The sequence below is a fragment of the Grampus griseus genome, assembly GCF_964374135.1.
Source record: "Grampus griseus genome assembly, chromosome: 12".
NCBI classification, from domain to species: Eukaryota; Metazoa; Chordata; class Mammalia; order Artiodactyla; family Delphinidae; genus Grampus; species Grampus griseus.
This window is the reverse complement of record NC_139006.1, coordinates 7,419,595-7,446,664: the sequence shown is the minus strand read 5'-3', so window position 1 is coordinate 7,446,664 and position 27,070 is coordinate 7,419,595. Positions and strand designations below refer to the sequence as shown.

General features: G+C 46.7%; 1 protein-coding gene across 3 annotated transcripts in view; it reads left to right on the top strand.

The window, feature by feature from the left end:
- Nucleotides 1–261: 261 nt before the first annotated feature.
- Nucleotides 262–27,070, top strand: part of MLXIP (MLX interacting protein) — a gene marked incomplete at its 5' end in the record, with an annotated part of 60,058 nt that continues 33,249 nt past the window's right edge. For all 3 annotated transcript variants that reach the window (XM_082667311.1, XM_082667310.1, XM_082667312.1), the window contains one exon: nucleotides 262–674. In XM_082667311.1, the coding sequence (XP_082523437.1) occupies nucleotides 262–674 (413 nt within the window). The remainder of the gene's footprint in view (nucleotides 675–27,070) is intronic.

The following is a 27,070-nucleotide window of genomic DNA, read 5'->3' as shown; positions in this document are numbered from 1 at the left end:
GCCCCCCGTTTTTGTCCGCCCAGACACGGAAAGGTTCCCCTGCGCCTTTAAGAGGCCGAAGCGGGCGCCCGATTGGCCGAGACACGCCGGTGACGTCACGCCGGGGCCGGCGCCGAGGCGGCCCTGACGGCCCGTGCCCTCCCCCTCCCGCCCCGCCGCGCGCTCGCGGACAGTCGGCGCGCGGGCCGGGCCGGCGCCCCGTCACGTTTCCTCGCGCGCGTCGCCCCGGGCTCCGGGGGATGCCCCCGGCCGGGCCCCCCCATGGCCGCCGACGTCTTCATGTGCTCCCCGCGCCGGCCCCGCAGCCGGGGCCGCGCGGTGCTGCTCAAGCCCCAGGTGCCCGAGGACGACGACGACTCGGACACGGATGAGCCGTCTCCGCCGCCCGCCTCCGGCGCGGCCACCCCGGCCCGGAGCCACGCGAGCGCCGCGCCACTGCCGCCCAAGGCCGGGTCGGGCAGCGAAGAGCCTCCGCGCCGCCAGCAGATCATCCACAGCGGCCACTTCATGGTGTCGTCGCCGCACCGCGAGCACCCGCCCAAGAAGGGCTACGATTTCGACACGGTCAACAAGCAGACGTGCCAGACCTACAGCTTCGGCAAGACCAGCTCCTGCCACCTGTCCATCGACGCCTCGCTCACCAAGCTCTTCGAGTGCATGACCCTGGCCTACAGGTAGGACCCGGCCGGCCCCACCTCTCGAGCGGAGCTCCCTTTGACAAAACAAGCGTGGAGGGCTGGGCCGCCTGGGGATCTCTTGGCTTCAGGCATTCCCTTTGGGTCTTCCCTCTTCGGGAGGGTTTATGGGTCTGGGGTCCCTAGTGGAAGCGAGAGGGGCGGGGGTTCCTGGCCTCTTCCCTGTCAGCAGGGATTGGGTTCTTCCGGCTTCACGTTCCCCATGCAGGCCCTCACCTCCAATTCCGAGGCCACCGATTTCGGGTAAGAAAAAGGTGTCAATACAGGCTGTACCTTGTGTTACCCGACTTTATCCACCCTTCCCCCAAAAGCTTTGTGTGTTTCCAGCAATTGCCAGTAGTGGTTAGGACCACCTGTCTAGGGTGGCTTAAAGTCGCTGGTTCCAGTATTTAATGGTTGAGTCAAATTTCTGAGCCTGTTTCCTCCGTTATAAAGAGGGGAGGACAGTAGTATCTGCCTCCATTGGCTGCTGTGGGGATGGAACAGCAGGTAAAGTGCTTATTCCAGTACCTGGCACATAATTAGTTGCTCCAGAAGAGTGTGAGCTCCTTTTCTTATTGCCCCAGCAGAGGGAGGCTGGGTCCTCTCACATCCCCTTTATTGGGAAGCCCTCCCCCAACTTCGGAGGGGCCCTGGCTGCCTCCTAGGAAGACTTGGAGCCACAGCTCTTGGAGGTGCAGGCTGTCCTCCTGGCAAGTTGGAGGGTTCTTTGGCTGGCTCTGAAACGTTATATGGAGATGTCAGTGTTTAGGGCAGGCATCCCAGGCACCATCCTGACCTGTGGCTCCGGCTCTAGGCGGAGATCCCTTTTTTCTAAGTCACAGAAATGCGTGGTCCTCATGGGTTAACGTGGCCTTCCACTTTCCCTTTCTCGGTGTGTTTGTTAGGTATTTGCTTCCGATAATTTCTGCCTCAGCAACAGAACTTCTGTGGACTAGCTGCAGTACAGAGCAGCCCAGCCCTGCCCAAAGCTCATGATAGGATCTCCGCAGAGTGGAGGTTACTGCAGTAGTAACTGGACTGGCTGGGGTTGTCTCAGGTCTAGTCTGCAGGCAGCGCAGGGAAAGTTTCCTTGGAGACTCCAGAAGCAGTGTAAAGAAGAGTAGGAACGTTACCCTCCCCCTCCCCCCTATTTTTGGAGAGTAGGGAACCCCAAATATATCCAAGGTGCACATTTACCTGAAGTTGAAACACTAGATATACATGGCTCTGGGTGGCATTTTCCCCTCTGGAATAAATGATTAGTCAACTTGTTCCTTTGTTATGTTCCTGAAACACACCCCACTCTTCCCGCCCCCATTTCCTCTCTTGAAGGCTTCCCTGATGGTTTGTTTGCCACATGGCTGCATTACATTACCCAGAGCTCTCCTCCAACCCCCCTTGCGTGGCACATTGGTTAGGCTCTGCTCTGATTCTCTGGTCTTGCCAGTTTGAGCTGGCACTGAGCCTGTGAAGATGTTCTGTTTTTTTTTTTTTAAAAAAAAACCAAACGGCATTGAGATTGCAGCCCTCTGCCCTCGTTTAGCCCTGCTTACCCAGTCTCAAATTTTGAGCACTTCATTGGAATCAAACGCAACTAGATTGTAGCATATGCTACAGTGTGAGAGAGCCCTTTCAAACAAAATTGGAGGTGAAAGACAGGAATGTGCTTTATTAAGCGAACTTAATCCTCTTCTTTATTTTAATATAAACTTCTCCGCGTACAAAGAGAGAATGGTTGCTTGCGTAGCAGGGGGCATGGGCTCGAAAGCACTCACCTAAGCTCTGCTAAAGGAAAAATAAACCAGTCTCCCCGCTTTGCCCTCCGTTTGGATAACCTAAAGGCTTATTATTAAATAACACCAAAGAATTTTAGTAATGGTATTTTTTTTTCACTTCTTTCAAAAATATTTTGGCAGCTGTCCATTGCTCATTTAACTTTCTTGGTTGCAAAATGCACCCTTAGTTTGGTTTGAGGCTCACCTGGTTCTTCAAGACCGCCAGCCCCTTTGGCTCTCCTGCTTTGCTGTCATTCCCCACGTAGAGTCCTGCCACTGCAGGTCCCTGATATGTGTCCACCTAGTAATTGCTCATGAAGATGCTCTTTGTGTCTCCGCCTGGGGCTCGTTTGGATGGCCCCAGAGTTTAGTTGGCAGTGTGGAACCCGGGTACAGATTGACAGAGGAGTGACTCGAAACCAGTTGTCTGGGCTGTAGCCTCTGGCCCAGAAAGCAGCATGAGAACAGATGTGAGTTTCTGACCTCAGCTGTCCTGCACGACCACTAGCTGGCTTTCAGAGAAGAGGGGTTGAGATATGGGGGGCAGGGAGGAGAGAAGAGTCAACCCCAGAGGTGGCCTGACTTCCCTTTCAGTGCGGTGTGAGCCTTCACCACTGGTTTCCAGGTTTTCTGCTCCTGGGGCTGAGAGGAAGGCCAGCTGGGCCTCCTCTTCTGTCTGACTGTTTGTGGCCTAGGCGCTTTCTAACTTCAACTTCCTATCTGTCCCCTGGCCTCTTCGTTCTAGCCGCCTAACTCTCCCTGGTACACTCTGTGCTTTTTTTTTGGTTGGTTTCCTGTTAACTGCTGCCTCCCAGCTGTTTCCAGATGAGGCTCAACAGCTCTTTGGGGGAGGAACTAAGTGCAGGGGAAGTTGTGGTTGTTTTTTCCCCAGTCGTGTGAAGTGGCCTAGGGACTCTGAATATGATCTGTTCCTGAACATGCACTCCTGAAGGATCTTTGGCAAGACTGACTTCAGGTGGGGGAATAGGGTCTTTGAGGAGTTGGGACTAGGTTGTGAATGTGCCCCGTGGTCCACCTGGGCAAGTGACAGTGCGGATGGATTCCAGCTTCATGCAGCTGGCATCCCTGTCCTTCCCACACTGTGATGCTAAGAAGCCCTGTAGTGAAACATCTTGCCTTGGTCCCACAGTGTGTGTTCAATTACTGGGACGTTTGGGAGGGGAAGAAGTCGCCTCTCCCCAAGGCAGAGCTTAGAATTTCATGGCTTACCTTCTCTAAGGCTTCCTGTCTGCCACTGTAAAATGGGGAGGATAAAGCTCCGCTGCAGGGTGGAAGTGCGGATTAACTGAGATAATGTCTGTGGATGTGTCTAGTACCTGACAAATAAGAGGCAAGAGGAGGTTTAATGGGCTGAATCCATTCTGCGTCCTCATTCAGCTGACATTTATTAGGAGCCCAAGTTTCTCATCTGTAAACTGAGGGAAATAACGTATCTGACTGGGGTCTTTAGTGTGGCTTTCAAATGCCTGCCTGACAAATGCTAAATGGATGCATTCGTGGTTTGTCCATACTTTCTAAGGCCCCACAAAGGAGCTGTGCACTCTAGAACATAGTTCATGGTCCTTGCCCTCTTAACACTGTGAGGAATGTCACACATGTAAATCACCCTCGTGGATTCTGAACACATCTAGTAGATAGCTTTTTGTGGTTGGTTTTGGTTTCGCTTCTCTCTCTCTCTCTTTTTTTAAATGTACGTTATTTTTGGCTGCGTTGGGTCTTCGTTGCTGCGCACAGGTTTTCTCTAGTTGCGGCCAGAGGGGCCCACTCTTCATTGTGGTGTGCGGGCCTCTCATTGCGGTGGCCTCTCCTGCTGTGGAGCACGGGCTCTAGGCATGTGGACTTCAGTAGTTGTGGCGCGCGGGCTTCAGTAGCTGTGGCTCGCGGGCTCTAGCGTGTTGGCTCAGCAGTTGTGGCCCATGGGCTCTAGAGAGCAGGCTCAGTAGTTGTGGCTCACGGGCCCAGTTATTCTGCGGCATGTGGGATCCTCCCGGACCAGGGCTCGAACCCATGTCCCTTGCAATGTCAGGTGGACTCCCAACCACTGCACCACGAGGGAAGCCCATCGCTTCTCTTTTTATGTAACTCTTTGTTAGGGAGCCTTGGTGTGAATGTCTGGGGGGTGGGGGGAGAGACAGTCCTTTTATGTATTTAAAGATAAGCTGTAGCTTTCTGGACAGTGGATTTCTGCTCCAGTGGATATTTGAGGAGACCTTTTAATTTGGACCTGTAAGATAGCCTTGGGATACAAGTTTCTAGAATGTAACCCTGTATACGTATGTATAGTAACCCTCTGTTCCTGATCCCCAAGTATTAAAGGTTTAGAGCATCTCGTCCTTCAAGTTTTAAGTTTTCCATAGAGGAACTTCCTAATCCTAGGTGCGATAACTAGCTGTAAGTGGGAACCATTTACACAAATGACTAAATTAGTTTTATTCTTCTGCAACCGTGCTGAAGAGAAGCAGTTTCTCTTCTCTTGCGCTTTCTTTGGTCTTTAATCATAATATGGTGTCCATTAAAGGGCCGCACTGAGATGGGAGTGCAGGCTGCAGAGATGAGAAAAGGCCGTCTCTGTCCTCCAGGAACTCACAAACCTGGGGTGGGGGACAGATAAACAGACAGTTGTAAACAGTTAGCAAGGGCTATGATAAACAACGTGAACCAGGTCCAACGGCAGCACCAAGCAGGGTGCCGAAGCCAGTGTGTGTGTGTGTGTGTGCGTGCGTTTGCATAATCGGGATCAGTGTGGACAGTTTCCCCTGACATTGGGGTTTCATACCTATCTCCCCTTTCCCGTGTTAACTGTCAAAAATCATGCAGGAAGCCCCAGAGTTCCTTTTGCCTATCTTCTCCTTGTTGGTAGTCCAGGACCAAATTTCCTTTTTCTGTAGAGGCTGAATGGCTGATTGCCGTCCTGATGGAAGGGCGAAGAAGGGTGATCAAATTGGGAAGAGCCCGGGGAAAGGGGTTGGAGGGGAGGGTGGAGGGAGTTCATCTGCTAGGGTGGGAGGAGGGAAGAAAATTCGCACCAGCTGAGCAACTACCGCCCTCCTGGAGTCTCTGCTGCGTTGTCCTAAGTCACAATAACCCTCTCAGGCAGGTGATGATGGAATTCCTATTTTTAAAACTTACAAAAAAAAAAAAAAAAGGAAAGAAAACCTGAGCACAGAAGTTAATTTGCCCTGTTGCTGGGAGGTGAGGCAGTTTGTCCAAGGCGGTGTCTCTGGGAGCTGAAAAGGAGTTGAAAAGTCACCTCCCTCATCTGCTCACAGAAGCCTGCAGTTCTGTAAGAGAGGAGGTGAAAGTGCCAGTTCCTCTAGGAATGTAAGGCGGGAGAAACCAAGATGGGGAAAACAAATGCCCTGAGGCAGCTCCATGCCCTTCCTCGGGCTGCCCTTCCCCACTGGTAAAATCCTGCCCTTCCTTCGAGACTGTGGCCCTGCCGTCTTTCTCGAAGGGAGTGAATTCCACAGTCCTCTGCAAATCCACAACCTTATTGGTTCTGTGTGGTATTCTTCCATAGACCTGACTTCCCAAGATTCCTGCTCTCTTCACCTTTGACTTTCCCACGGAGCCTAACAGTTGTCTGGCACGTACTGGGTGGCTAAGAACTATATATGGAATTGAAAAGGGAAGCTCAGGGGCCTAAGCGGCCAACATCAGAAACTTGCCTCTGGTGAACCTTGTTTATCTTCAGCTCTGCAAAGACAAATACACCCTCTGTGGAACAGTGCTTTAGGGGTGTTGGTGTGGAGTGGGACAACGAGGTGTTGTTTTGCTGGGTAGTGTTTGTGTTGTGACCCACACGGACTGGGGCTGTAGGCAGATGAGTGGCCCCTCAAGACGTCCACGTCCTAATCCCCGGGGCCTGTGAATATGTTAGGTTACATGGCAAAGAGGAACTAGGGTTGCTGATCAGCTGCCTTCAAAGTGGGGAGATTATTTTGGATTATGTGGGTGGGCCCAGTGTAACCAATCACAAGCGTCCTTAAAAGTAGATGAGGAAAGCAGAAGAGAACCAGGGAGGGAGCAGCGGGAGAAGGACTTGACCTGATGTTGCTGACTTGGAAGATGGAGGAAGGGGCCATGAGCTAAGGAATATGGGCAACCTTTAGAAGCTTGAAAAGGCAAGGAAACAGATTCTCCACTGGAGTCCTCAGACGGGACCCAGCGCTGCTGACATCTTGATTTTAGCCCCAGAGACCCGTTTCAGACTTCTGACCTCCAGAACTGTAAGACAGTAAATTTGTGTTGTTCTAAGCCACTCATTTTGTGGACATTTGTTACAGTAGCAATAGGAAACTAATACAGACTGGTCTCAAAGTTTCTTGAGATGATGTTTTTAAGCACATAACACAAGTATAAAAGTCTTTCTTAAGGCTTCTTCCCCCACAGGAGAGCATAGCAGCCCACCCTGCAGTTATGTCAAGCTGTGCTGACTGTATTAGGCACCACTTCAGGGGATCTAGTGATAGGAGGGCCCTCGATATAAAACAAAGTCTGTAAAGTGGTCTTATCATGGTTCCCTAGCACAGTTTCTAGAGTAGGGTATTGTAGAAAGTTAATAGTACTTATCTTTAAGGATTCTTATATGGCTGATGAAAAATTCAGAGTGTGAGCTCCTGTTCCCCAGAATTGAGTTACTTCTTGGGTATAAAATGTGCAGTTCAGACAGCAAATATCTTAGGTATTTTCTATCTTGTTGGAATTCTGTCTGTGGTTAGAATTCCAGGCCACAGGGCTTGAGTTTTAGGCAGAGCCCTTTTGGCCGCGTGGATCAGGGACCCTCTGGTGCTAGCGCGTGTGATGGGGGTTTAGTGCAGGGGTCAGGAAGGGTGCTGGTACTCCCGTGAGCCTCCAGGGTTACCAGGACTGCCGGGCTTCAGTGCACACTGGAGTTGGGTCCCAGGGCACTGTGGGCCCTCGGTAGGGGGAGCTTGCCCTTCCCTTAAGGTTCACCCCCATCAAGTGACTCAGCTCCTCTCTCAGGCTCTGCTTTTCTTTGGGATCTTCTGCTTCCAGCTGGCGCTCTCACCTGCTGTCCTGCTCTTCTCTGCTTCCAAGCTCTTGCTTCTGGGAGCTTCTGCGTCTGCCTGACTGGAGCTCGCCCGTGGCCTGTGTTTCGCACACAGACCTGCTTAAAGCTTCCCATTACTGTCAGTGAGTGCTCTTTGCCAATTGTCTAATTAAATTAGTCCATCGTCTCCAATTCAGGTACTTGAGAAGGAGACCAGCAGCGCCCTCCCTCTCTGAGCAGCACCTCAGGGACCCCAGAGCATGAGTCGAGCCATGGCCTTTGGACAGGATGCCCTTTCCTTCCAGAAGTATTAATCAGGCCTCTCTTGTGTGCCAGGCACTGTTCTAGCCCTTCAGGGTACAGTAGTAAACAGGACCGATTAGTCATCTGCCTTCATGGCATTTATATTCTTTTTTTCCTTTCAGTTTTATTGAGATGTAGGTGACATACAGCCCTGTACACATTTATGGTGTACGGCACAATGAGCTGACTTACAGGTATTGTAAAATCATGGAGTTTGTTGTCAGTTGGGGGATTCAGTGTGCAAATCAGGTTTATATCGTTACTGCAATAAAGAACATAAAACACGCTGGGAGATGGAAAGTGATGGGGGTGGGCAGGGTGGGGGACACCGTATCTCCGCGAGTCGGAGAAGTGTTCTGACGAGGTGACATTTCAGGTTGAACTGAAACCTGAGTGGCGAGTGGGAACCAGACGTGGGTAGTCATTCCAGGCGGTGGAAGAGCCCGAGGCAGAGGCCCAAGGTGGAATGAATTTGGCACATTCCGGGGCTAGGAAGAAGGCCAGCGTGGCTAGAACATTGAGGGCAGGGTGAGTGGTAGGAGAAGAGGAGGGAAGGGGCCTTGGTGGGTGGTAAGAGGTCAGGATATTTGCTCATTGCTCTGGGGAGTTGGCTTGTTGAGGCTGCTCAGTGGGGACTAGGGGATGGAAGGCAGGGGGAGCGCATGTGGGTCCCAGAGTGGGGGCAGCCTTGGAAGTGGTGAGAAGTGCCTGGATGCAGGGTGGCTTTGGGCTTGCTGGTGGATCGGACCTAGGGGATGTAAGGAAAGAATCAGCAGGGACCCTGAGGCTTTTGGCCTGAGCCGTGGGTGAAAAGAGGAAGCCGAGGGAGCCCTGTCAGCCGCGTGGCTGGTGTGAGTGGTGCTGAGGACCCTGCTGTGTTGCGCTGTTCACTAAACTTGGCCACGTGGGCCGTGGGCGGAGCAGCTCCCCAGGAAGGGGCTGCGAGGGGCTGTCAGCGTCGGGGGATACCGTGGTGTCCAGGGAGGTCCTCACTGTCTCCAGAGCAGTTCTCCACTTAGCCCCGACCAGTCTAGACCAGTCCAGGCGCCGGGCTTCTTTCTTCTGTCCCAGCTGCTCTGTCTTGCCTCCCTAACCCCTGTTGTGCCTCATGAGGGGCCGGTTGGCCGTGGGAGGTTTTGGCGTTTTGAGCTTGTATTTGGGATGGCAGGTTTTGTTGTTGTTGTTTTTTCCTGTGAAATGTATACTATCATATCCCGAATGATATTTTTTATTCACTTGGGTCTGGTTGTGGTAGAGGAGTACCGCCTGGTCTTGAATGCCCTACAAGGAAACTTCTCCAGATCTAGCATTCCTAATGTGTTTGGGGTCAAACTGCACCATCAGACAAACCTTCTAGGAGGAGGCAGTGTAGAAGAGGTTATTTGGTAGCTCCAGAAGGATGTACAAGATCTGGAAAGATAATTCCAGAAACTGAATTCCTTGTCAATAGCTTTTGAGTCTCAGAAGTGAACATAAAGAATCCGATTGAGGAACAGTGAAGAGCGAGGCCAGGGAGTAAAGAGCTCATAAAGGGACAGCAGGGAGAAGCAGGCTGCTGGTAGGAACAGCAGTGCAGAGGGAACCCCGTGGGGATTGTGTTAGCACAGTCACACTGTTGAGGAATATTCTGTGCATAGGAGGGTCTATTTTGAAAGCTAGTTACCACTTCTTCCCTCTGTGGCTTGTGGACATAGGGAAGAAGGCAGCCTCTTTTGCTCTGTCACCATGGAACAAACAGTCATCAAAACAAAAAACAGCTTCTTATGTAGAAAGTAGGAGAATTAACCTAGTTTCTAGATATTTACCCAATATTCTGGCTTTTTAAAAAACAACCAAGGGCTTCCTTGGTAGCTCAGTGGTTAGGAATCCACCTACCAATGCAGGGGACATGGGTTCGAGCCCTGGTCTGGGAAGATGCCACATGCCGCGGAGCAACTAAGCCTGTGCGCCGCAACTACTGAGCCTGCGCTCTAGAGCCCACGAGCCACAACTACTGAGCCCACGCACCACAACTACTGAAGCCAGTGCACCTAGAGCCTGTGCTCCGCAACAAGAGAAGCCACCACAATGAGAAGCCCGCGCATAGCAACGAAGACCCAATGCAGCCAAAAATAAATAAATAAAATAAATAAATTTATTGAAAAACAAAACAACAACAAAAAACAACCTAAAGAACCCCTTCATATGCTCAGGTGGTAACTGACCCATTTGCAAATGGACTACCTCATCTTATGGGACCTGCCCAGATAGCTGGATACTATGCTTTCTAGAGGAAGTGAATTTATAAATTCCTCTTATTTATTAAAATGAAACACTTTCGGACTTCCCTGGTGGCGCAGTAGTTAAGAATCCGCCTGCCAGTGCAGGGGACACGGGTTCGAGCCCTGGTCCATGAAGATCCCACATGCCGCGGAGCCGCTAAGCCCGAGTGCCACAGCTACTGAGCCCAAGTGCCACAACTACTGAAGCCCACGTGCCGAGCCGGTGCTCTGCAACAAGAGAAGCCACCGCAATGAGAAGCCTGCGCACCACAATGAAGAGTAGCCCCCGCTCGCCACAACTAGAGGAAAGCCCGCGCGCAGCAACAAAGTCCCAACACAGCCAAAAATAAATAAATAAGTAAATAAATTTATAAAATGAAACACTTTCAGCGAATTCTTAAAACAGTATATGATTATATTAGCTTGCTGTTTTGAACAACTATTTTCCAGTTGAGTAGCGGGGTCTTTTACATTGCCTCCTTTGTTCTTTAAAATTATTAAACGGATCATTCTCTGCCTTGGAGCAAGACTCTTTCTTCCACTTGTACAGACAAGTTTTTTTTGTTGTTGTTGTTAACAGCTTTATCAAGATATATTCATGTACCATAAGATGCAGTCACTGTAAGTGTGCAGTTCATTGATTTATTTTTTTGTTGTGCGGTCATTATCACAATCCAGTTTTAGAATATTCCATCACCCCACTAACTTTTACGTTTAATCCCGGTTCCCACTTTAGCCCCAGACAACCATTAATCTGCTTTCTGTGTCTATAATCTGCTTGTCTGTGCCTTTTCTGGGCATTTCATATAAATGGAATCATACTGTATGTGGTCTTTTGTGTCTGGCTTTTTTCACTTGGTGTAATGTGTGCAAGGTTCATCCATGTTTATAACACATACCCATATTTTGTTCCTTTTTATTCCTGGACAGTATTCCATTGTGTCAATATACTACATTTTGTTTATCCATTCATTGACAGGCAAGTTTTTGAGGGAAGCCTAGTAGCTTCATTATTTGGATGTTGACTTTCCATTTCCTGTAGTAAAGGTCTCTTGCAGATTCAGCTAGGAACTTCCTGACAAGGTGAGAACAGGAAATGGCAGTGAATATGGTGGAAAGATGATGGATTCAACACCACTGGATAGTGGTGCCACTGGTTGGCAGCATATCCCTTAGCCTCACAAGTCTGGGTGTCTTTAACCGTAAAGAAAGAAAAAAAAGTGAGAGGGGAAGGGAGGGGTTAGACTAGAATCATGGTTACCAATCTTATTTTTCTTCCACGGACCTCATGTTTTTGAGAGATAAAGCCTTAGAAACAAATTGTACTCAACAATTAAAAGGAACAAACTACTGGTATGTGCAGCAACACAGATGAATCTCAGAAACATTACGTCAAGTGACACAAGCCTTACCTAAAAGATTATATACTGATTCCATTTATATGAAGTTCTAGAATAGGCGAAGCTAATCTACGGTGAAAAGAAATCAGACCAGTCCCTGCCTGTGAGGGAGGTTGAAGAGGGAACTGGCTGGTGAGAAGCAGGGGAGAACCTTTTAGAATGATGGGCACATTTTATATCATGAAGGGGTTGTGTATACATTTGTCAGAACTCTCTGAATGGTACACTCAAGATTTGTGCATTTTATTATGTGTAAATCTCACCCAAAACAAAAAGAACCATTGACAAATGTTGAACTCAGGGACGAAGTGTACTGATGTCAGCATCTTATCTTTGAAATGCTTTAAAATAGTGGCTCTCAAACTTTTTGGTCTCAGGACCTCTTTGTGCTCTTAAATATTGAGAACCCCAAAGAGCTTTTGTTTGTGCATTATATCGATGTTTACTATATTAGAAATGAAAATTGAGAAAAAGTAAAAATATTTGTTAAAGTACTTTAAAAAATAATAAACCCCATTTACCATGTTTACATAAATAACATATCTTTATATAGAACAACTATTTTCAAAAAAAATAATGAGAAGAATGACATTGTTTTACCCATTTGCAAATCTCTTAGTTAATGCTTAGTTCGAAGACAGCGGGATCCTCATATCTGCTTTTGCATTTGTCTGCTGCAATATCGAATGTCTGGAAAACCTCACCATTCTTGAGAGAATAAGAGTGAAAAAGGAAAATAACCTCTTAGTATTATTTTGAAAATAGTTTTGATATCCTGGACCCAGAAGGGGTCTCAGGGGCTGTCAGGGGTCTCCAAATCACACTTTGAGAACCACTGCTTAAGCAAAATAAGATGGGTTGTTGGGTGGGTAGATGACTTTTGGTAAAGTAAACACATCAAGGTGGTGATCGTAGCATTCAGGTGGTGGGTGCATGGGCGTCCCCATCTGATTCTTTCAGTTTTTCTGTCTGTTTGAAAATGTTCATAATGTTAGAAAAATGAGAAAATCACATTTAAACAGTGGCCACCTGGCTTTATCATGGACAAATAAATATGTTTGAAAATATTGAAAACAACTTTTGGAATGAAGTACTGACGCATGCTACAACATGGATGAACCTTGGAAACATTTTGCTGAATGAAAGAAACTAGTCACAATGGACCACGTGCTGTGATTCCATTTGTATGAAATGTCCAGATTAGGCAAACCCATAAAGCAGAAAGTGGAGCAGTGGTTGCTGTGGGAGGGAAGGGTGGATGGTCACTGCTAATGGGTATGGGTTTTTTTTTTTAATTAATTAATTTATTTATTTTTGGCTGTGTTTGTTGGGCCTTCGTTGCTGTGCGCGGGCTTTCTCTAGTTGTGGCAAGTGAGGGCTACTCTTCGTTGCTGTGCCCGGGCTTCTCATTGCACTGGCTTCTCTTGTTGCGGAGCACGGGCTCTAGGCGCACGGGTTTCAGTAGTTGTGCACACGGGTTTAGTTGCTCCGCGGCATGTGGGATCTTCCCGGACCAGGGCTCGAACCCATGTCCCCTGCATTGGCAGGCGGATTCTTAACCACTGCGTCACCAGGGAAGCCCAAGTATGGGGTATTTTGAAGGAGTGATGAAAATGTTCTAAAATTAGGGAACGGTGATGGTTACACAACATTGTGAATATACTAGAAACCAGTGAACACTTTTAAAAGGTGAATTTCTTTTAAAATGGTGTGTAAATTATGTCTTTTAAAATGGTGTGTAAATTATGTCTCAGTAAAGCTGTTACTTAAAAAAAAATCCAAACAGTTTAGGTTTTCAGCATTATCTTCAGGGAGGCTTACTTGGGAAGCACTGGACGATATGATCTTGAAGATCCTAAATATGTCAGTGTCTAGAAATTCCATGACTCTCTATCTTCCATCTCTTCTGTGTACAGTAAATGAGAGACTGTTTGGGAAGGTGACCTGTCCTGGGCATTTCCCCTAGATTAAAATCGACTCAGGAATTCGGCTCTCCAAGTTACCTCATAGCTTGGCAAATCACCCTAAGGTTATCCTGATAAGACCTTTTTTTCTTTTAACATTGTCTGGGTCAGGGGTCACAAAGTCAAATGCCCACAAGGACCAGGAAATAAAGTGGTCATCGGTAAGGCAGAGAGGACATTTGCTGTCTTTTATTTTCTGGCTTTTGATATAGTCATGGTTACAGAGAAACATTTCTTTATTATGAAAATCATGCAAGCATAAACTGCAGTTGACTGGGCCTCCCTGATGGAAGGGCAACAGGGAGTGGAGGGGTCTGTCGTGAACTGGAGGGTACGTGCCTGGTCTAAAGGGGGCAGCCATCACTCAGCTCCAGGCGACTTTTGCTATTTGGGAATGTGAGCTCAGTGTTACATGGTCTGGCATATTTGAAAATTGGAAGAAATCTGAATTTGTATGTGAACTCTACATTTCAGTTTCTACCTAATGTCTGAGTTCAGGTATTAGGAATTCTGGGGAAATGAGTTTAATCTCCGTTGCATCTAGTTTAGAAGTGAGTCTTGGCCTACGAGATGAAGGGGTGTGTGGTGCTGTTTGCTGCAGGTCAGCCCTGGCACGAGGAAAGTCCTGTTAGGTGTTCTTACTCTTAGTGTCCCTTCATGCTGTGTTGAAGTTGATGCGATCACAGGACCATCACCTTCTGAATACAAAACCTAAGACTCTCCTCCTGGTAAACCCCAGAGGTATACGTGCTGCTCCTGTTCGACAGTTACTCTGAGTTATGAGGAACTAGGGCGATTATTTTAAATAATCCTGACTTGGAGGTGGAGGGTTGACTCTCCATTTTGTGAAGTTATTGGACGGTAGGTTACTCATAGCTTTACATTCCATTTCTGACTGTTACCCCTTAACTTCACCACCGTACCTGCCTGGGGTGGGGCTGTTTTCATAGGGTGATTCTGGGGTGGAGGAAAGGCATAATCACTTGACTTAACTCCAGACAGTTGATTTGGTTGTAGTTGAAACAAAATTATAACTTGAAGTTAGCCTGAGGAGGCCTCTCACTTGGCTCTTGTTTAAAGTTTCTAACCTACGCTTTTGATGTTGCGTTGCATGCCTCTGGCTTTGCTTCCCCAGTTAAGTGTGTATGTGCGCGTGTGCACTTGTGTGTGTGCTTCCCCAGTTAAGTGTGTATGTGAGTGTGTGCACTTGTGTGTGTGCATGCGTGTGTGTGTACGTGTACTTCAGGTGGTTAAGAAAGGAATGGACATGCTTCCTTTGAACTCTCCCCCCAACACACACTCACACACCTTCCCATGCAGCCACCCTGCGCACGTTCTGAGCCTTTCCAGCTCTTGGATTTTCCGTCTATATTTGATCTGATCTATAAAGGTGTTGGCAAATAGCTTTATGGCTCTTAAAGGCCATGACTTTGCTTCTAAGCCAGATTGAAATAGAATTTGTACTTCTCAGGGGTGCAGTTAAGCACGCTCACTGAGAAATTGGGGAAGCAATCTTCAAAGCTTATTTAGCACCTTACTTTTTGGAATTTGACTGTATTTCTGGGTCTCCTTCCAGGGGAAGAAAAAAAAAAATCCCAACACCCACAGATAACTATTGTCAATTCCCTGGTGTTTATCCTTCCAGACCTTGTGGGATTTTTGTTTTTTTGGCAGGGTAAGTGTATTTTGTTTTTCTGTTTAACAGACTGTGAACACCTTTCCAAGTCCCCAAATACTCATCTGCAGTATTTTTTAGTGGCTGAATAGTATTTCATTGTCCACACAGTGAAATGTATTGTTATTTATTGGAACCCTCTCGGGTGGTCATTGAGAACATTTCATGATATTTTTGTGTTTCTGAGCCCCTGTTCTATTTACCTTATCATATCCCTACTTTCTCTGAAAATGTCCCTCTGCCTCTTCTTCCTGACAGAAAGAACCATTTACCTGAGAACCTTTGGAAAAAAGGCACCTGGCCTGGCCTGTCCCACCCTCCTGCCCGCATGGATAAGGTGTGTGTGGAGGTGGTGGTGACAGGTATGCAGCTCAGCAGCAGCCTTTGTCTGTGCCTCAGGCTGCAGAGAGGAAGGCTGGCTGCATTCTCAGCCTGCAGAAGGGCAGGGGACGCGGCGGAAGGCGTCTGACGCACCCCTCAGCAGCATGCCCGGACCCGGGCTGAGCTTGCATGTTCACGCCCCGAGGCCAGGGCTCCCTCACTAACGCCAGCAGGTGGATGCCATCGCTTGGCTTTTTGTGTTTCCAGAGGCAGGGAGAGCGTTGAGCTTCACGAAAGGTAGTGATTCCAGCTGTGAGTCTGCCCAGCTGTGGCGAGCTCACCTGAGATGGGGAGTCGAGGATGCGTGTTCCTGCGAGTCACAAACCAGACGCTGGTGTGACTTGGTATATGGAAGGGAAAGCTGACTCAACTCTCTGGAAAACGATTTAAATACTGTCTGTCGCATCGAGTCCAGAGATGCTGATTTCTGGCTTTTCGGCAGCCTTGTCAGCGTGATCACTGGTGGGGCTTCTGTGGTTCTGTCTATCCGACCACCCACACTGGTGACAGAGTGGTGGCAGAGGGGCTGAGCCAAGACAAGAGGCCTTCGGTGACGTTTTAAACGCTGGATCAGGTCATTATGCCTCCCTCGGCCCAGTGGCAAGGTTAGGCTGCCCCTGTGGCGTCCGGGTCCGCCGTCTACATCCTGGCGCAGAGCCCCTTGCTGTGGCCTCCATCTCCTACCCCAGCAGAGCCTGGCCCCAGCCTCCTAGCGCTCTCCCAGGCTGGTTCCCTATTTATTGGACCAGTCTCTATTTCCTTCTGGCTTTGAAATTCATGATTTTTTTTCCCCCACAAGAAACCTTGGCAGAAGACTTTGTTCCATGGGAAAAAAGCCTTCTCAGAAAAGCAAGGAACCCACTTATGAGCTCAGCCCCTGGCTTGTCCTTGGTGATGTCCTTGCACAGTACCTGAGAGCCAGCAGGCAGGTGGTGCTGGGGAAACTTACCCGTGGTGGGCACGGCCTCCTGCAGATGCTTCTCTGGTAGAGCAGCCTACCGGAAGACCTGCTGATCGCAGTTGAGCTGGCTCAGCCTGTATGTAGACAGCTGCTTTTTGCCCCATAATTTTGTTTGCTTATCTCTGTTTTTATGCCGATTGCTGGCTCCTTGGAGTGATGGGTGTGTTTGTGGTAGAGTGTGAGGTGATTGCCACTGATTGGTAAAGTATGGATGAAGTGAGCAGGGAAGGGTGTGGTATGAGAAATATTGTAATCTTCTGGTCCCTCTCGTCTCTCAGTTCTTCCCTGCAGAGAAAATTTCTTCTGCTTCCTATCCTAGAGGGTAACAGCTTTCAGGCTCCTGTGAAGCTGGGAGCAGCCACCTCGGCTCAGTAGCTCCAGTTGAGGTCTTGGGTGTGCTGCCGTCCCTGATCGACTGGAACAGTGACCCAGCAGCACTGTAGAAAAACTTGACATTTCAGCCCTGTGTTCTTTGTTGTCTGGGATTGCTGGAAATGCTTCAGTATGTGAGACTCAAATATGTCCCTGGAGTAGGAGCTCCACGGCTGCACAGCAGTCGGCTCCGGTGACGTGTCCTCACTGAATGGCAGCTGGCCTGCCCGTGTTGAGTCACATGCATTGGCCGCTGTTGATAAGTTTATGTGTGTAACTTTTTCCCCTCTTTTTAGCATGGTGTCTCAAAGTCAGGGGTAGAAGTGAGGAGAGGAGTGCAGGATTTGGTGGGCTGTTGCAGTCTTCTGACAAAACCATCATTGTTTGGAATGAAGTACCAGTTGGTTCGGTTTGAATGGCTCCATCGCTTCAGTGCTCTGAAACGGCTGTTATTCTTCCACCTCAGCAGCGTTCCTGGGGGGAGGTGGAAGGAGGACTGCCCGATCCAGAGGGGAGAAGCTGCTCTCCTTTGCCCTCTCTGCTCAGCAGCAGATCAGTTAACCATCCAGAGCAGACAGTCTTCTCCTGGTCAGCGGACATCCCAGGCCACTCCTGGACCCCAGCTGGGTCGCAGCCATCGTGGCCTCTTGGAGGAGTGGAGCTTTTAGGAATCAGGCTGCCTGCTCATGGCCTCAACCTCCCTTGGCGCTCACCTGTCCCGGCCAGGCTCCCTGCCTGCTGCGCTGCTGCCCAGCTGACCTCCCTGCCGACCTGTTAGCCTGCCGTCTGTCCCTGTCATGTATGATAGCTCAAGCTGCGGAGTTAATCCAAAGAGCGAATCATTCCTCTGGCTGGACTCCCAGACACAGTCACTTGAGCCTGGGACAGACACTCAGTGTTTTGGTTCTTTCTGATGCTGATTAGGTTGCGTCGTCTTACCTCTGCCCCTCGTTCAGTTTCATGTTTGTGTGGTCAGATTAGTCAGATCCAGCTGTGTTTGTGGAAATCCCAGCCTCTCGGGTGAGGACAACAGGAACTTGCATTGCAGTGGAGGAGCTCACATAGGAAAGACTGAGCCTCCTCCATTTGCTTCCAGAGTCAGGAACTTCATTTTCCTGCATCTGAATTGATAGCTCTCCAAATGCAGTGTGGTCGCAATATGACATTTGAAGAACTTAGGAGAAATGCAGAGTATGAGAAACCATTTTTTTAATGACCCTGGCCCCAGACTGGCAAGTTAAAGTGATTTTTCTCAGAGACGGAGATGCAAAGGCAAGGAGATTCTACGAGGAGGACAGAGCCAGACGGACGGGAGGGGGTGATGTAAAATGACCTTGTCCACAGCGTTAGTTCTTCCTCAGAGATTGGAAACCACCTACATGGTGTACTTTGGGGAGCACAGAAGAATCTATCAGTGGAGCTAAATTACTTCTTTAGTTCAGTCCTTTGAGTTTTGTGGTATTAAAGTTGGGTGGATAGCTATTAAAATATGTTTGCAAAAATGACTCATTTATTTGCCCTTCTCTTAAGGACTAGAGCTTCCTTTGATAGAAGCCAGTTTTCCAGATCACTGTTGTTTATTTCATTAATCATCTCTTTTATAAAATTAACCATTCTTAATGGGAAATGGAAATCCCTCTCAAATACGTAATAATCTTCACTGCTTTCTTGAACATACTGAGTCTAATATAACATTTGATTATTTAGGAATCTATTTCTGAATGTTACTTATTGTAGTATTAGTACCATAGTGACTTCTTGATGAAGTTGCACTGATCAGGTATGTTTACTTCTCTACTCAACCATCACAGCCTCTCTTGTGAGTTGAGTTTTCAAATCTTTAATGATCGTCTCCTCCAGGCTGTTGGCTGCCACTTGTTCTGCAGTGAGTTTGCCATTTACTCTCCCTTTTTGTCTTGTGCCTCTCATTTTCTATTGGTTTGCATAACTTGTTAAATTGAGTGTAAAATGAAAGTAATTAACTTAGTGAGAGTTTAGAGACTCTCTGAGTCAATTGCACAGACCTTTACTATCTATCTTGAATTATTTTTACTTACTTTGGTATAACTAAATTAAGCTCCAGATAGTTGCGAGATAATGCTATACATATAAACTTCTTTTACAGTGTAATTTTAAGCCATTATTATCCAGTTACATCACTGAAATTTGTTGACCAGGCTAACTTGTTTGTATGAAAGAAATTATCTGCAAATCTTAAGAATATTAAGCTCTTAAGAAAATTACAGTTTATTCTTATTTCTGAAATGTTAACTCCAAATCACAATGGTAAACTATGTCCCCTGGCTAATTAAATATTGCTTTCTATTACTTATCAGAAGGAAAATCACTTTTTCCCCTTTTCAAAATGGAAATAGTTTTATGGAGGGTCCTCTCCAGCTCTTCTCCTTATTATATAGAAATGCATACTCATTGTCAGATGGAGAATTCAGACATTTCAGAAAGATAGAAAAGAGCAGCATCCTCTGAAACGTTCTTCTTGGATTTATTTACTTTATTTTGTCACTGTGCCCTCTTCACTTTTTTCTGTGCCTCTATAGGTAAAAATAGACCTGTACCATCATTTTCAGTTGTTTTTTGAAGAGCAAAAGTTTTTAATTTTGATGAAGTCCAATGCGTGTTTTTTTAAATGGTTCATGCTTTTTGTGTCCTATTTAATAAATGTTGCCAAACGCAGGGCCTCTAAGATTTTTTCCTACGTTTTCTTCAAGAAGTTTTATGTTTTTAGCTCTTACATTTAGGACTATGCTCCATTTTGAGTTAATTTTTGAATATGGTGTGAGGTAAGGGTTGAGATTCAGTTTAAGAAGTACTTTGATGAATGTTCTTGTTTATAGCTTTTCTCATTCTACTTCTTTAACTATTTTCTTAAGATAAAGTCTTAAAAGTAAAACTGTAAGATCAAAGAGCATTCACACTGAAATCTTTGATATATGTTGCCAGACTGGTTTTCAGAAGTTGTACCAATTGGAAAAGAAAACCTCCAGAATGGGAGAAAGTATTTGCAAATCATACATCTAATAAGGGATGTGTATCTAGAGTATATAAAGAACGCTACAGGGCTTCCCTGGTGTCGCAGTGGTTGAGAGTCTGCCTGCCGATGCAGGGGACACGGGTTCGTGCCCCGGTCCAGGAAGATCCCACATGCCGCGGAGCGGCTGGGCCTGTGAGCCATGGCCGCTGGGCCTGCGCGTCTGGAGACTGTGCTCCGCAACGGGAGAGGCCACACAGTGAGAGGCCCACGTACCGCAAAAAAAAAAAAAAAAAAAAAGAGAACGCTACAACTCATAAATAAAAAGACAAAACAGCCCAATTAAAAGCAGGCAAAGAACTTGAATAGATATTTCTCCAAAGATATACAGAGGACCAATAAGCACATGAAAAGATGTTCAACACTGTTAATCATCAGAGAACCCTGGTGGTCCAGTGGTTAAGACTTCGCCTTCCAATGCAGGGAATGCAGGTTCAATCCCTGGTCGGGGAGCTAGAATCCCATATGCCTTGCGGCCAAAACACCAAAACATAAAGCAGAAACAGTATTGTAACAAATTCAATAAAGACTTTAAAAAATGGTCCACATCAAAAAAAATCTTTACAAAAAAACCTCCTCACACACACACTGAGATACTGCTTTACACCCACTAGGTTGTGATAAATGTTGGCAAGGGTGTGGAGAGATTGGAATCTTCCTACACTGCTGGTGGGAATGTAAAATAGTGCAGCCTCTGTGGAAAACAGCCTAGTAGTTCCTAAAGAATTGAACATAGGGACTTCCCTGGCGGTCCAGTGGTTAGGACTTCACGCTTCCACTGCAGGGGGTGTGGGTTCAGTCCCTGGTTGGGGAACTAAGATCCCACATGCCCTGTGGCCAAAAATTAAAAAAAAAATTGAACATAGAGGTGCCATTTGCCCCAGCAGTTTCACTCCTAGGTATGTACCTGAGAGAAATGACAGCATATGTCCATGTAAAAACTTGTACACCAATGTTCTTAGTAGCATTATTCGTCGTAACCGAAAGGTGGAAACAGTTAAAATGCCCACCAGCTAATGAATACATCAACAGCATGTGATATATCCATACAATGGGCTATTAGCCATGAAATGGAATGAAGCACTTGCTCTAACATGGATGAACCTTGAAAACATGCTAAGTGGAAGAAGCCAGCCACAAAAAACCACACATCATATGATTCCAGTTATATGAACTGTGCAGAATGGGCACATATAGAGAAACAGGAAGTGGGGGACTTCCCTGGTGGTCCAGTGGTAAAGAATCCACCTTCCAATGCAGGGGATGCGGGTTCGATCCCTGGTTGGGGAACTAAGATCCCACATGCCGCGGGGCAGCTAAGCAACTACTCAGCTCGCGCGCCACAACTAGAGTCCGCGTGCGGCAAACTACAGACCCCATATGCTCTGGAGCCCTCACGCCACAACTAGAGAGAGAAAACCCACACGCCACAACTAGAGAGAAGCCTGCGCGCCGCAACGAAGACCCAATGCAGCCAAAAAGCTAAATAAAATAAGTAAATACTTGAAAAAAAAAAAAAAAAGCAAGTGGATTAGTAGTTGCTTAGGTTTGGGAGCTGATGACTAAGGGGTACAGCATATTTTTTTGAGGTGGTGAAGATGTTCTAAATTTGATTGTGGTGATAGTTGCACAACTCTGTGAGTACACTAAAAACCATTGAATTGTATGCTTTAAATGAGTGAATTGTTTGTGAATTATGTCCCAATAAAGCTGTTACTCCCTAAAAAGAAAAGGTTTACCAACTAATATTCCCACTAGCAGTGTACAAGAGCCCATTCCCCCACATTCTCCCCAGCTCTGGGTTGTCATTGCTGTAATTTTAAATTTTAAATCAGCTCTATTGAGGTTTAATATGTAAACAATAAAATTCACCCTTTTAAATGCACTGTTATATAATTTTGACAAATGTATTCACACGTGTAATCACTGCAGTCCAGATACAGGACATTTCCATCACCCCAGAAGGTTCCCCCAGACCCTTTCCAGGTATTCCTCCCCATCTGTCTCTCACTATAGATTTGATTTGTCCTGTGTTTTGTGTAAATGGAATCATACAGTATATACACTTTTTGCCTGACTTCTTTTGTTCAGCATATTTTTAAGACTCATCTGTGATGCTACTTGTATCAGTATTATTGCATGGATTTGAATGTTTCTGTACCAGCCTTGGTGTGGACGTATATTTTTATTTCTCTTGGGTAAATGCTGGGTCATATGTAAGTGTATGTTTAACTTCATAAGAAACTGCCAAACTGTTTTCCAAAATGGCTGTACCTTGGGGCTTCCCTGGTGGTGCAGTGGTTAAGAATCCGCCTGCCAATGCGGGGGACATGGGTTTGATCCCCGGTCTGGGAAGATCCCACATGCCACGGAGCAGCTAAGCCCGTGCGCCACAACTACTGAGCCTGCGCTCTAGAGCCCACGAGTCACAACTACTGAAGCCCGGGCGCCTAGAGCCTGTGCTCTGCAACAAGAGAAGCCCCTGCTCACCGCAACTAGAGAAAGCCCACACACAGCAACAAAGACCCAATGCAGCCAAAAATAAATAAATTAAATAAATTAATTTTTAAAAATCCTTTTTCAAAATAGCTGTACCTTTACAAAAATTTTGTGTACCATTATTACTGTGCATTCAAAACTCCGTTAATCTGATAGGCCAAATTGTGGTACGCGGGCCTCTCACTGTTATGGCCTCTCCCGTTGCGGAGCACAGGCTCCAGACGCGCAGGCTCAGCGGCCACGGCTCACGGGCCCAGCCGCTCCGCGGCATGTGGGATCTTCGCGGACCGGGGCACGAACCTGTGTCCCCTGCATCGGCAGGCGGACTCTCAACCACTGCGCCACCAGGGAAGCCCTTTCTCTGGTGTTTTAATTTGCGTTTCTTTGATCTCTAGTGTGTTTTTTGTTCCCTGAATTTGACCATTTATTTTATATTTGTGAATTTCCTTTTAGTTCTTCCAATTTGCTCTTTCTTTTTTTAGTTGGGATGTGGGTCTTTCCTTTTCCATTTTTTTTCAACTTTTTATTAGAAAAAGATTGTAACAGAAAAGTTGAAATAAAGGCGCAGCCGTCACCTTTCTAACCACCGCCTACGCAGCCCACGTTTGCTAGCTTTTGCCGTACTTGCTCTATGTATACGTCTTCTTACTTTCAAATGGCTCAGGAGAAGAAGTTGGAGACATCATGACATTTTATTCCTCATTTCATAACCATTATGTCATTTCATGCCAAAAAATATTAATTTATATAACATGCGGTCTATATTAAAATTTCTCCAGTCAAAATGTCTTTTGTAACTGGTTTTTCTGAATCAGGATTCAGTCAAGGCTTATACTATGCATTTGGTTTTCATCTCTTTAGTCTCTTTTAACATAGAAAAATCATTCTACCTTTTCCCTGTTGGCATCGACTTTTGGAAGTGACCAGTCCAGTTGTCTTGAAAAACGTCCTACATTCCGTATTTGTTTTTTGTTTTGTTTGACGTGTTCCTCTGGGTCCTGTATTTCCTGTAAACCACATGGTAGGCCCCGAAGGCTTGATTACATTTAGGTTCAACATTTTTGATGAGTGTGCTTCACAGATAGTCACGTTGAAGGTACACAGTGTCAGAGTGTCCCACTATTAGTGATACCAAATCTGATCATTTGGTTGCAGGTAACTGCCAGATCTCTTCATTGTAAAGGTATGTTTTTCTCCATGCAATTACTAGGAATTTGGGGAGCTTAACTGATTGCGTAGAACTCCTTATGCAGTAACTTTTTTTCACAGTCTTTGTCTCAGTTTGGCACTGATCTTCTAACTTTGCTTCTTGATTTTTTTGATTTAGAAGAGATTTTTCACTTTTATATATTTAAACGCCCAATAGTACAAGAGATTTCTTTCCAAACGTCCCTTTCCTAAACCCTACTCTCCCCGTTTTTCCTTCCTCTCTCTCTCTCCCCCACACTTTCTCGTTCTGCTTTATTTAAATAACTGGTATGAGAAGCTAGCTCTTCCTCCTTGTCTATCATCTTTTTGGACTACAGATCCAGAAAATTGCACTTAACCCAAATGTGAGGTATGGACGCACTGACTTTCCATAGCTGTCTCTTATTTTTCCAAGAACATAACTGCTGTAGCTGATCACAGCCCTCTGGCAAAGGGGAGGCAACAGTGAGATTGAGACTTCGGTCCTTAAAGCTCCAAACAACCCATGCTCTTATCTTAGCTCCTCTCATCAAAGCTAAGGATGGAGGAGGGAGGGGACCAGAAGTCAAAACTGCTGATACTTTGAGAAAAGACCCTCTTTATTCCTCCTGCTTGAAACGCCTTTTCTCTCCATTCCCTTTCCCTGGTTAACTCCTGCCCATCCTGGAGACTCGGCTCAGGCATCCTTCTTGAGGAAGCTGTCCTGGACCCGCCATCGAGTACCCTGCCCTGTGTTTCCATACACTGCACACATGCCTTCGCTCCCTTGAAGGATGACATTTCTGTCTTTCTCATTAGCTTGTAAGGTCCGAGGATTAAGAGCCCGGGACTAGCTTTGTTGCCGAGTCCTCCACACAGAGCCTGACACATCGCAGCCTCTTGACAAATGTTGCTGGGAGGTTTCACTTCCTGGCCTGCAGATGATTTCTCCCGTACAGTTATGGATGCATTTGCTTCCTGGGTGTGAAAGCAAGTGGCGTTGCAGGCTTTTTTTTTTTTTTTTTTTCAGTACGTGGGCCTCACTGTTGTGGCCTCTCCCGTTGCAGAGCACAGGCTCCGGACACGCAGGCTCAGCGGCCATGGCTCACGGGCCCAGCCGCTCCGCGGCATGTGGGATCCTCCTGGACCGGGGCACGAACCCGTGTCCCCTGCATCGGCAGGCGGACTCTCAACCACTGCACCACCAGGGAAGCCCTGCAGGCTTTTTTTGAGAGATGTATTTCTCTGTACCTTATAAAGAGCTGAGGAATGAAAACTCTGGCCTTTCCCTTTTTAAATGTTCCAGCTGCCTTCTAGCTGCCTCCTCATCATTCTAGGGTAATCGTTTCTCACTTGGTACCTTTCATTATTCTTTATTCTTCTAGAGTCATAGAATTATGGGCTTTGAACTGAAAGAGGCTTACCCTTCAGCAACACAACCTAAAATATAAACCCACAGACCTGTCCACTTTCTCCTGGAGCACCTGCAGGGTTTAGAACTGCATCCTCAGCATTCCTTCTCGGGTTTTTCCTCTCTCCCTCCAGCCCTCTCCCAGGTTTCCCCTCGCTGGTCTGCCTGAGTGGTGCTTGATAAGGGACATTGCTGTGAAGGGGGCCTGAGAGCCGCGGTTAGGGGTGAGTGATCAGTTCCCGGTGGTGTTTTTTCTTGCTCAGGAGGCTGGGAGTGCAGAGAATGGGAGGCTTCAGTTCCTGTTCAAGAGCTGTTAGCCTTTTCTACTACGTAGATACTCGTCTGTGGTGGAGAGTGAAATAGTGCTAATAAAAAAAGAGAGACAGTTGTATCTGTGCCGCCGATACTGGTGGGATTCGATTGCGTTTTCATTGAAGAACCGCGTATCTAATCTCTAAATGGTAGTTCTCTCTGGCTCTCAAGGACCTTTGCTCATCACCCACCCCTAACAGTCATTCTTTCTTTGTCCCCTGAGTCGAGTTGCTGGGAGGGAGGCTTGGCTGCTGTGGCCTAGAGGCCTTTAATTGTGCTTTATCACAGCCCAGGGTCAGAACAGTTCTGAACATCATGGGGAATGTCAGCTGGATGCATTAGTCCATTTTATTGAGAACCTCCTGTGTTCCAGACCCTGTTAGTCCATTCTAAATACCTTCTTTGTTTAATTCTTACCACAGCTCTGTGAAATAGGTTGTTTTTCTTTTCCCCAAAGAAAGTGAAGTTCAGAAAGGCCAGATGTCTGTGCGAGGCGGCATGGCTGGCAGGTGGGCAGGTCACAGGGTGGTTAGGAAAGCGTCCTTCTGAGTAAAAAGCTTCTACTGTACTTCAGAGTCAGCCCTAATCGGGAGGCACGTGGTGTTTCCACCCGTGAAGGTGGCCTGGCCTGAGATTCTGTTGATAGATGAATTTTTATTACATCAGGACAGCACAGTGGACAGGATCAGATTTCCTCAGTAAAATCTGGAATTTTGACATCAGATGAATCAGATGTTATCCTTCTTCCTTATGCCAAGAAAGTGTAGCTGCCCCTTGCAATAATATGAAGACTCTGCAACTTTACAGTTAAAAATCCTCGTAAATGGTTGGCTTTAGGTTTCGTTCACAGGTATCTCTCCCCCTACTCCTCCTCTACCAAAATGTACACTGGTCCCCAAAGATCTGTGGAATAAGAAGCACAAAATCTCTTTGCCATTTGGTTCAGTCTGTCGTTATCGCACAAGCTCCCACCTGGCCCATTTGTTGATTTTGTGTGTGAATGTGGAGGGAATAACTCAGCATAACAGGGACTTCAATTTTGAGAAAATAAAATGTTCATCACTTTTTGAGTTGACTTTTTCCCCTGCTCTGTAGTTTGTTGAATTATTTTGCCTTAAATATTCTCATTTTATTTTTGTCTGTTTTCCCAGGAGGCCTTGAAACAGGGAAATGAGAGAGATAAGTTACCCTGACCTTGATTTTTATAGCACTGTAGTAACTAAAGGTGTGTCTACCCTCTCATGGAGGCATAAAAAACACACTTGTCTTTTCTTTTCTTTTTAAGCATTTGCAACAGCAGTTAAGATGGGAAATAACTATGTGGCTGGGTTCATAACATATAAAGGTCTGAGGTTAAAATTGGGATATGATAATAAGTCAAAACTTCTTTTTATCTTTCACCGCTGTTTTTAAGTTTGGTTTTATGAGTAACAAGTTGTTGCTTCTGACAGAAAGGGCATAGTGAAAATAAGTATATCAAAAAGGGAAAATGTAGGTATTTTGAATGTGATAAAGACGTAATATTTACGTATGTCTCAGGAGACAGTGTCAGCAGAGGGATGTTCGTCTCAGCTGGGTCGGTGTGGAGATGTACAGCGTTACTGAAGCAGAGACCAGTCTGGTGAGATCATCTAGCTTGCCTTCGATTTAGTGGGTTTGTCTCCAGCTCTCCTGCTCATCCCCAAAGGTTGGAAGGTTAGCAGGTTGATTAAAAAGCAGGCATGGGAGAAGGATGAGAAGAGGGAGACATTTAGGGTGACAACTGATTCTCAGCAGCAGACGGAAGGGAAATTCTCTTTAGCTGGCAGAGGTAGAACAGATTTTATTT